Source organism: Charadrius vociferus, unplaced genomic scaffold (genome assembly GCF_000708025.1).
Source record: "Charadrius vociferus isolate BGI_N301 unplaced genomic scaffold, ASM70802v2 scaffold435, whole genome shotgun sequence".
Taxonomy (NCBI): domain Eukaryota; kingdom Metazoa; phylum Chordata; class Aves; order Charadriiformes; family Charadriidae; genus Charadrius; species Charadrius vociferus.
Window position 1 is genome coordinate 117,511 of NW_009648540.1, and position 10,616 is coordinate 128,126.

Sequence of the window (10,616 nt, forward strand, 5' to 3'; positions counted from 1 at the left end):
CTGTCTGTCAGAGTTTATAAACACACACACATTGCCTGCATAGTCAGTGGATAGACAACGAGTAGTTCCGAAGGTGCAAACAGATCATCATTTGGACAGTTATTTGGCAATAGATTATTATTTTTTTCCCCACAGAAGTCTGCTTCATTGTGTAGAATTTTTGCATACACAGAAGGCATGCTATACTTGTTTGTTTTTTCAACTTTGGTCTGGATGTTCTGTTGATTGTTTAAAATGCATTGCTGCTTCAATCAAAAGCCCACACATTGTCACCTCTCCTAGCAGAAGCAGTAAAGGATATTCCTATGTGAAAGAAAGCTTGTCTTTTTTTGCTTATGTGTTTGTTCCCTGAAACATTGTACTGTTTTCTTTGCGGATGTATATCCTGATTGTTTGTCTTATTTTTTCAGAAAGCCTCAAGATGCAGAATCGGCACCGGAAACAAGCCATTTCAGCTGGCAGAGGGTTATGCTTATTCTGGAATTACTGCAGCATAAGAAGAAACTTAGACATCCGCAGGCATTGGTACCTGTGCTTTTTAACCTGCTGAGCCGGTAATCCTGCCTCCGTAACACCGGAGTCCTTGAGCATTCTCCTCTGCAGCAGATACTGGAAAGCGTTAAAATAGGGGCTACTTTCTCTCTGCTTTGTTGCCATGTTTTGTAGCTTAGCTTGCCTTTTTTACATGAATTTCTTTGAGGTAAATCGGATGAGAGGAATGGGAAGTTGTTACAACTTATTTATCCTTTAAACACTGTGATGGGCTTTTAAAGATTTTTACCTGATCACAGGTTCTTATGTGAAGACTTTGTTTCTCAGGTGGAGCGCTTGGGATTGCTAAGAAGGATGACACCTGTGTTTAAAACTGGCACAATTCACAGGACTTGTGTCTTTTGCAGAGCTATTACAATAATAATACTCTAAGCTTTAAAATTCCTCCCAAAATGTTGTGGAACAGCCTTCATCGAATGCAGCCTAAGAAAACTGTCACTTTCCCTGCTAGCCCTATCTCCAGGCACTTAAAAAAGTTTACATATAGATTGGGTATTTATTTTTTTACCTTATGACTTGCCTTTATATAGACTGGCAATCATATTTCAGGTAATCACTTTATACTCTGATGGTGCTTTGATACATGTCTTTTATTAGACCAGTCGATGCATTTGAAAACAAAAAAGAGGAGACGCTTTTGGCTTTTTAGAAGCCTCAATTTAGAACCTCGGTAGAATGAAGATTGCGGTTTCTTATTTGTATCTTAAAATGCAGTTTGTTGGTGTATTTTTCTGTCTCCTTTTTCAATTCCCAATTTTGTTTCCAGCTGTCTGGAACCTATGGCATCAGAAGAAGAAAATATGGAATATACAAAGCAGCTAATCCTCAACTGCCTGTTAAATATCTGTCAGAAATTGTCTTCGGATGGTAGCAAGATCCCAGCAGGTAAAAATTTCAGGACCTATTTCTTGGTACTTCTCTCACCAGTACAGGATTAAAGCGATGGCTTCTAACTTTTTTCTTCTCTAAGTCTATGCTTGTATTGTTGTTGAAGAGAAATAGACTTCTTTATAGACTATATAAGTTTACCTTCTTAATAATTTTTTGTAGATCTCTTAAGTATGGTCTGCAAATTGAAACGAGTATTGAGTGTACAGGTTTTATTCCTACATCATTGACCATTAAAGTCTTAATCAGTGAATATTTCTTCCTTGCAGATATCCTTGACAAAGAAAAATTCAACGTGGAACTGATAGTTCAGTGCATCAGGATATCTAAAATGCCCCAGACACACCACCATGCACTGCTTCTCCTCGGTGCTGTTGCTGGCATGTTTCCTGTAAGTAGTACCTGTCATTTATGTGTCGGCTCTTCTCTTCAGATTCCAAATATTGGGAAGAGTGAAGAACATATAGAGTTGTTCTATGTAGCGAAACTTTCTGAAAGGAGCAAGGGACGAAATGTACAGGTTCCCTGCTCTTTTAGAGCTTCTATTCCATTTTACTTGAAAACAAACCTCTGCCTTGGTGTTTTGGTCACGAGTCATTTGTGACTCACAATGAAGCCTATTAGAAATGGAAGAAGCTTTCTGAGAACAGCCCTGTCTCACCTTCCTGCTGTGGTCAAAGTTCTGATGCATTGTTTCTTCATTGCCCCTGAGAGAAAACATCTGTCCAATAGTATGTGTATTCTTACAAGTTCCTATCTTGTACAACACTGAGAAATGTAGTTGTAGTTGACGATAAAACCAGATTGGTCTGATTTTGATTGACTGAGAAACAGATCTTTTCTTCCATGGATTGAAATTTGACTGTATGCTCGCTCTTCTAAGTAAGATTCCTTTGCTTTGAAACTACAAAAGCAGCAAAATGTATTAAGATGTATTAAAGTCAGTTTACAGCTTTATCTTTACTTTCTCCACACATTTAGAAAGATACTGTCTTTCCCAAAAGGCAAAACTGGAGTGTTTTTGACAAACTTGTGGAGGGTTTGGCTTTTTTATTGTTGGGGTTATTTTGTTTTGTCACCATCTTACTGCCATCACCTGCTATAGAGCTGAGCCTTTATTCTACATTAATATCAGCTCTTCCAAGATTTTCAAGGTCAGAATACAAGGAAATACTTTGTATGAGTCTCATCTCTATTTTTAAATCTAAAAGACTCCTTCAGCTCACTAAAACTCAATGAGAAACGTCATTAAACTTCTTGTTCTAAGTTCTGGCAGAATCTAAGAAACTAACTCTTGAACTCGGTGACACCTCTAAACCAGCCCTCTGAAAATTAATACTGTGATTACAGTCTTGCCCTCCAAAAAAGCCAAATGAGCGTGATTGCTTTCCATTGTATGACTGTAGGTGTTGCAGATGTTTTACAAATATAAAAAAGGGTGGGTGGGAAAGGTACTGAAAATCGCTGGAATCTATGTGCCACGCTCATATTTATGCTTCTGCAAATCTCCCCGTAGCTGATTTTGCTTGTCATACTACCATGGCATTGAGTTGAAGAGTACAAAGTATTTCATCAGACTGAATTCTCAATTTCCATTCTTTAATTACTTGCTTAGGAGTGTGTCTTGGTTTCTCTAACAATCACATAGTAAGTAGCTTTAAGGGACACTATACATTTTAAAATAGTTAGATACTAATGATTCTCATTTTCTTTTACGGGAATTTAGAGGCATTTGCAGAAAGGAGAAATGCCTTAAGGTATAATATGTAGAGCAACACAGTTCAAAAAGCAAACTAATCTCATCTGTCTTCTTTTCCAGGATAAAGTTCTCCACAACATCATGCCCATTTTTACATTCATGGGAGCAAATGTCTTGCGTCTGGATGATACTTACACGTTCCAAGTAATTAATAAGACAGTGCAGATGGTTATTCCTGCTCTTATACAGGTAAATTTATCTACTTAATGGAAAGGAGTAGAGAAAAAGTGAACAATGAGGTTATTAATTAAGTAGAGTAAAAGCTTTAGAATATCAATGGTAGAAAGAGTTGTAGCCTGTTCTAGGGTTATTTTTAGATAGATAGTAAATTATAATAACTGTATTAACAGACGACTACTTGTCTGACCAACTGTGAGTTCATTGCACTACTGCTGCTTCTTAATCTTATGAGCTCCTGCACTTCATAAATGGTTTAGCCAAAACAATATCACAACTGTACCTACAGAGGACCTGAAAACATACTAAGTTCTTCATCATAAAAATAGCAGGCAAGTTCAGTAGAGGAACCATTGGAAATAAGAAGGTTATTAGTACTATAATAATATGTCATGGTCATATGAATAGTAGACATGGTCTGAAGGAAGTGGAAAGGTAAAATGTTTGAGAAAAGCGTTTCTTTTTCCAGCTGCTGTTTGTGTGGGTTTTCTTGGGTTTGCCTGGACAAAACAAAAATACAGAATTGTTTTTCAAAGGGGACATTTTTTCTTCAGTCAGATTTCACTTGCACCTAATAAATCTTAATTCTAGAGTCATTCATGGATTTAAACATGAAAAATGCCATATAAATTTCTTACATAAAAATGAATTAGGAAAAAAAAATGTTCTTACAATGGGCTGGGCATTTCCTGGTGCATTCTTTAATGAAACTTATACACATTTAGCATCCTCTTGCAGATCTCTGTTAGAGAAATCAAGTTGCTGTCTCTTTTTTTTTTTTTAATTTTATTTTTTTATTTGAAACCTTTCATAGCAGCCATCACAAGTTTCTGCGAGAAATCATTTATGACACGCATAGTTATTGTAATGTTACTTACCTGAGATCATATAGCCTACTTGTATTGTTTTTGCTCAGCCCTTGAATCCAAGACCCTAACTATCAGGCTTACAGGCAAAGTTTTCAGAAGGATGTGGCATTGCTTTCCCTTGCAAATGTCTGTGTTTCAGCTGATGCCAAGTAACTTTTTCTTCTTTTTTTCCTTTTTTTTTTTTCTTTTATTTGGAGCATTTTCCTTAAACATTGAAAAGGAACTGTGTGACTGAAAACTGTTTTGGAGCACTTATATTTTCCTTGAGATTACGCTTTTGGTAATGCTGTTATCAGGCATGTAGTGCTTTCTCTCATTTCCTGAATTTACAAGAAAGAACTTGTACCCGTCTATGATCATCTGTTTGAACTGCTGTATCTGTTTATACATAGGCTGAAGACAGTGATTTGTCAGAGTCCTCGGGGACCGTGGAAGAGGTGGTGATAAAGATCATTCGTGTGTTTGTGGACGCCTTGCCCCATGTGCCAGAGCACCGACGCCTGCCAATCCTGGCCCAGCTGATCACTACGGTGGGAGGAGATAGGTTCCTCTGGGTTCTCCTGGTGCTGCTGTTTGAGCAGTATGTGACCAAAACTGTGACTGCGACATCAAGCACAGACAAGGTGAGAAGACTAGTGGGGTCACCTTTTTCATGTTCATGGTGCCTTTAAGAATGTGCAGGATAAGTCCCTACATTATGCTAAAATAAGTAGTGAGCTCTGAGCTTGTGCTATAGCAGAACCTAATGGTGATGTCGTCTACAGTTGGCATTGCAGGTACGATACTGTTTTGTCCTGGAGCCTGAACACTAAGTGAGATCATATTGTACAGCCATCCTTGACCTGAAGAGCTGATAATCTAATTATGAAGTGCTTCAATATTTTTAAAGTTGTTTTTTTTCTTTTTCCTTAACTGTGTTTGTGAAACATGATAGTGGTCTTCCTGAACAGACCAAGATAATCCCTGTTATGTTTTCGTGTAGGCAGTCTCTCGGATTAGGTGAAAGCATAGCTTATGCGAAAAACAAAAAAAAAATTATTAAAGGAACGTTGGTGAGAAGATAGTCTTTGCTGCAGCAGTTTAACCTTTTTCTACACCTTCTGGAACTACGTTCTTTCCAAGAGCTTGCTGCTGTTACCCTTGGTGTTAATCCTGGCAGTATCCAGCTTACCATGGCATTTTCACAAACTCACTGAAGATTTTTTGAGTCTTTTTATCACTATTAGTAGTAGGTTTTCTAATTCTTGATTTATTTTTTTTTTTTTATTTCTAAACCATAAACAGGATGCTGTTCTGGAAGCAGACACTGAATTTTGGATTTCCATCTGTTGCGAATTTAATGTACAATCTCAGTTCCAGAGCATGATGAAAATAATTCAGTACTTGACAGAGCTGCCAGAGAACAAAGAAGGTGAGCGCAAAACAGAGCCAGCAAATGCATGCAAACCTTCCTATCACAAGGAACAAGGGGAAATGGTTTTAAAGTAAAAGAGGGTAGATTTAGGCTGGATCTAAGGAAATTTTTTACAATGAGGGTAGTGAAACACTGGCACAGGTTGCCCAGAGAGGTGGTAGGTGCCCCATCCCTGGAAACATTCCAGGTCAGGTTGGATGGGGCTCTGAGCAACCTGATGTAGTTGAAGATGTCCCTGCTCATTGAGGAGGGTTGGACAAGACAACCTTTAAAGGTCCCTTCCAACCCAAACCATTCTGTGATTCTACTACTCCTCTAGGCAGAACACTAAGGGATACAGAATTACTCTAATGACTTTTTTTTACTAAAATGGCTAAGATATGTGATTACTTGCGTTTTAATGCTTTTAATTATAGATTATTTTGAGCACTTGGAATCATTAGTCCTCATTTAGAAGGTACAGTAACTTGTTAAGTTGAAATAAAAAGCTGTTATTCATAGCAGACAAGATCACAGGGACTACCAGTCATTTCTGGGGTTTTTTTAAGGTTTAATTTCTTTCTACTACAATATAACAGAGGAATAATTAAACAATATGTTTTAATACTTTTCCAGTCCTTTATTTCAAAGAGCGTTGGGTAGGTTGGGTGAGGGTTGTTTGTTTCTTTTTTAGTTAGGACTTTCCCGTTTGTTTGAATACATTTTCTCAGCCGGGAAGGACCAGGTAATGACACTGAAAGCAATCTTCCCAAATATGTGACACACAATGTATGTGGTCCTACCTCAGAAGTCTCATGTTTGTAGCCAATGTATCATTGCTTTAACACCAAGAAAAAAGAAGATTCTTCATGTAAGAATTATCAGATGGAATGGCAGTGAAATAGCACTACTTCTTTTGAGGCTGTTGGAATGAAAAAATTATCTCTTGTGGTATTTCAGAGCATCTTTTTCGAACTTTGACATGATTTTGGATACTGCAGATTGACTATCCTTAATAGGCACCTGACTGTAATTTTACTTTGTTTCTGTAATCAGAAATCAAATGTCTTTTCCTCTTGGTTGCAAATTTGTTTTGTGAATGTGTTCAACAGATGATCCTGGGCCAAAAAAGTCAAGAACGTGCAAGACAAAGCTAAAAAATCAGGATGGGCAGCTCTTTAATGTGGAGTCTCACTCAGACAAACAACTTCGGCATTTCAAATACTTGTCAGTCTCCTTCATGTCACAACTTTTATCATCTCAGAGTTTTGTGAAAAAGGTAATAGTGGCAGATTGCTTTTAAACCGATCACATTTAGTAATTGTGCCATACTGTAACACGTGAGGTTTAATTTGCTTTTTAGTGTGGCTTTATATTCGAAGGGGATGAAAGAATACAGTGTCCAGTCTATCTTGCTGACACCTTTATTGACACAGTTTTGAAACCTCTCAATAATGTTAATTATTTTTTAATAAGGCTTTTTCAGATAGACTCCGTTTGTGTGATTGATGAATAGGTAACAAAGTTAAATTCTGGTCCCAGTGGATTCCCACTGACATTATGGAGTCTGAGATTTCACTCGCAGTCTGTATAACTCCTGGTTTGGCACAGGATTCATACTGCTAACTCTGAAAAGAAAGACAAAATAAATGTTACAAATTCTAGGCTGCGGCCGTAGCTGGAAGTAGTTCCCAGTTTTTCGACTGAACATCCACCAGCATGCAATGTATTTGCTACTGTGTCTGCATTGCCTAAGATTCTCAGATTTTCTTCTAGAATGATGGCTTAAGTGCAATGTGGGGAACTCATAAATACCGTGTTAGTGGACACTTCATTCGGAACAAACAAATTTGACCATACTCATACTGGGATATTAACTTAATGAGGGGATGTCAGTTTCATACTTAGCATTTTCATTCTTCCTTTTTAAACCAGATAGTTGAATGTGAAGAAACAGAAGAGCTACAGAAGCTGGAACAGAGGTATGCTTTAAATCTGCTCCACTCATCCTATTTCTAGCTTTAACTGCAACGTGGGAATATTTTTTTAAGTGTAGTCCTATTAGAATATTTGTTACTTTTAATGTTGTCCTTGGCAACAAGCAGTATTTATTATATGCAAGTTATTTGGGTTTTGGTTTGGTTTTTTTTTTTTTTTAATATGATGTGGAGTTTCTGACATTTCTGAAAGTTTGCTCTACCTAATATACACTTTTTCTGATAGTGCTCATTTACATAGTTGGCCATAACTATTATGCTATTGATGATGGCGTCTCTAAAAGAATTCCAGAATTTTTTGCGTCTCTAAAAGAATTCCAAACAATTTTGCTAAAAAGCAAAACGTACCGCTTCATTCATAGGAAAAAAAGTTGTTACTTACAGATGCCCCTGTACTGGTGCAAGAAACTAACCAGTAATTGCAGATCACAGTTGTAGTCATTGGACTATAACAGCCAATGATGCAAAATTGAGGGTTTCTTTTGCAGAAACTTTTATGTTTGTTCTAAGTGAGGAAGGGTGTAAGATATTTTAAATGCTGTGTTCCTAAATGCTCATTCTTAAACATCTATATCTTCCCAGGTTGTTTTTGTTTTAAAGTGGAGTTCTTAAGTAGAACAGCTGTTGTATGTAGAGGCTAATTTGGGGGTACCAGGTAGACTTCTTTAATGTGCACAATTGCCCTTATTGACATAGCTTTTTGTTAATATGTAGATCTGTGATCCGCTAGTGTCTCCATTAGGTGTTTCCTTTTCTTTTATTGTTGCTGTTTCATGAAATTTTATGCTTTCCAGTAATAAAGTCAACTTCTTTAGTGTCCTTGTTACTAAAACATGCTTCCTTTCCATCCAGGCTATTAGAAGAAGTTCTTCACTATATAAACACTGTGGCGTCTTCAGTGGAAGGAAACGTGGACAAGCCAACAGCCAAATTTTGGAGGGTTCTGCTTAACAAGTCCTACGATATGCTGGATAAAGTATGTCTCATTAGCCTTTACGTTAGCAGTGGGACATATCTGCTTGTGCTTATTAATAGACGATAATCTTTGTAGGATTTTTTGTTGGATTAATACTACTCTTTATTGGATGGTCTGCAACCTGGTGCATCATTGTTTAAATTTATCTAACAACTTTAATAACTACAGCGAACAGCTTAGAACAACCAGAAAAAAAAAATCAGGTATGCTTCTTACCTCTAGTTAGTATTCTACTGGCTGGAAGCAGTCATTTCATTATGTGTCTGATGGAGAAGAATGGCTTTTGGCAGCATTTCTCACTGTTAACTCATAAAAGGATTTAACTAATGCTAATAGAACTATTTGATAGTTCTACATGGAATTTAAATGGAAAAAAAAATCCTTATGCTTTTCTTTCTGATCTTTTTCTGATCAGAAGTGTATTTGTAGAATTGGACAGGCTATCTCCTGGTATGTTGTGGAGCATACATCTCTAACAGCTTGGATTTTTTATTTTGCCTGTAAAGCATATTCCAGATTTCATGATGTACATGCACAGGGCACTACCAGAAGTATTTTAGAGTAAGGAAGTACAGTTCACCAGTGTAGACAAGAGGAATTGCTGAAGAAATCTCAAAGCTAGTGGGTAACGGCTGGTTAGCAGCCAGTGAACATAGATTAAGTACTGTAACTGGAACCTGCTTTGTTCTTTTGCTTTCCTCAGATACAGCATTGCTAGCCTTCCTCTCTTCTTTGATCCTAAAACACATGTGGAAAGCTGGAGAGTTTGCCTGTCTTATTTGGAGGCTACTATGTCACAGCGCATGGAAGATTGTTTATGGTATTGTTTTTTTTGTGTTTCCTTGTAGGTGAATGCCTTGTTGCCAACAGAAACCTTCATCCCTGTCATTAGGGGACTACTGACGAATCAGCTCCCATCTGTGAGACGTAAGGCAATGGACCTTTTGAACAATAAGGTGCAGCAGCGCACAAGGTGGCAGAAGAGCCAGGTGAGGCAAAGGGGTTCACCCCAGTTCCTTTAGCAGAAGTACCTGGAGAGGGATTGATGTAGAAGTGGTTTGCTCTATGTAAAGATGTCGAGTACCAGTGCCCAGTCTGGCAGGCGGCTCTTGAGTAGTGAGATGTAGGCTGCCTGCCCGTCACACCTTGCAGGTTCTGAGTTTAACTGTATGTCTGATGTGTGTGTTCTCTTGTCCTCTCAGATCCTGCAGCTGTTAGAGCTAGTTCCTGAGCTCATTGCTATTGTGCAGTGTAAAAGAAAGGAGGAAGAGGAGGAACAAGCCATCAACAGACAGACTGCTTTGTACAGCCTCAAGCTACTCTGCAAAGGTTTTGGCACAGAAAATCCAGTGCCATTTGTACCTGTTCTGAAAACTGCCATCGATCTAATTTCTTCAGAGAAGGAGGAAAAGAATGTGATGGGAAGTGCTTTGCTCTGTATAGCTGAGGTCACCTGTACACTGAAAGCTCAAGCGATACCTCAGCTTCCAAGGTACCACTGGGTTCTCTTTAACAGAACCAACTGCAGCGGGAATTAGTTATACTAAAATGCGTGACTGAAGGAATGCTGACAAAGGCCAAGTGGCAGCCTGCCCACGTGTGCGTGTTGTGTACATAAGAATAAAGGTATTTGTAGTGCTTGAAGGTGCTTCCCGGTCCTAGAACTAAGAAGCTAGTGGGGAAATTGTAAGAGTTTTATAATCTTATGGAGTCTGCGACTGTGAGCAGAGTGGCAATCTTTGTGGCTTTAGAAAAGTCAGACCATATTCGGTATTTTTACTGTAGAATAGATTGCATTTAAAAACATGAGGACCAGTACAGTTGGAAACCCTGCATGTAACATTATTGTATTCTCCCTATTCAAGAAGAATTCAAGCATCTAACTTGTTGTTTTTAAGATTGTTTTATCTTATTCAAAATACAGGTTTCTTATTGTAAAAATACAGGTTTCTTATTGTAATTAAATCTTTAAAGGCAGGGCTTTTAGCAACCTGACCTAGGGAAA

At 37.9% G+C, this 10,616-nt stretch overlaps 1 protein-coding gene across 1 annotated transcript in view; it reads left to right on the forward strand.

Moving 5' to 3' along the window:
* HEATR1 (HEAT repeat containing 1) overlaps positions 1-10,616 on the forward strand; it is a 39,057-nt gene that overhangs the window by 23,026 nt on the left and 5,415 nt on the right. Inside the window, exons 25-35 of the mRNA XM_009885927.1 lie at positions 411-554; positions 1,319-1,437; positions 1,710-1,831; positions 3,260-3,388; positions 4,638-4,868; positions 5,530-5,656; positions 6,751-6,917; positions 7,574-7,620; positions 8,488-8,611; positions 9,460-9,600; positions 9,814-10,103. Coding sequence (XP_009884229.1) covers positions 411-554; positions 1,319-1,437; positions 1,710-1,831; positions 3,260-3,388; positions 4,638-4,868; positions 5,530-5,656; positions 6,751-6,917; positions 7,574-7,620; positions 8,488-8,611; positions 9,460-9,600; positions 9,814-10,103 — 1,641 coding nt within the window. The remainder of the gene's footprint in view (positions 1-410; positions 555-1,318; positions 1,438-1,709; positions 1,832-3,259; positions 3,389-4,637; positions 4,869-5,529; positions 5,657-6,750; positions 6,918-7,573; positions 7,621-8,487; positions 8,612-9,459; positions 9,601-9,813; positions 10,104-10,616) is intronic.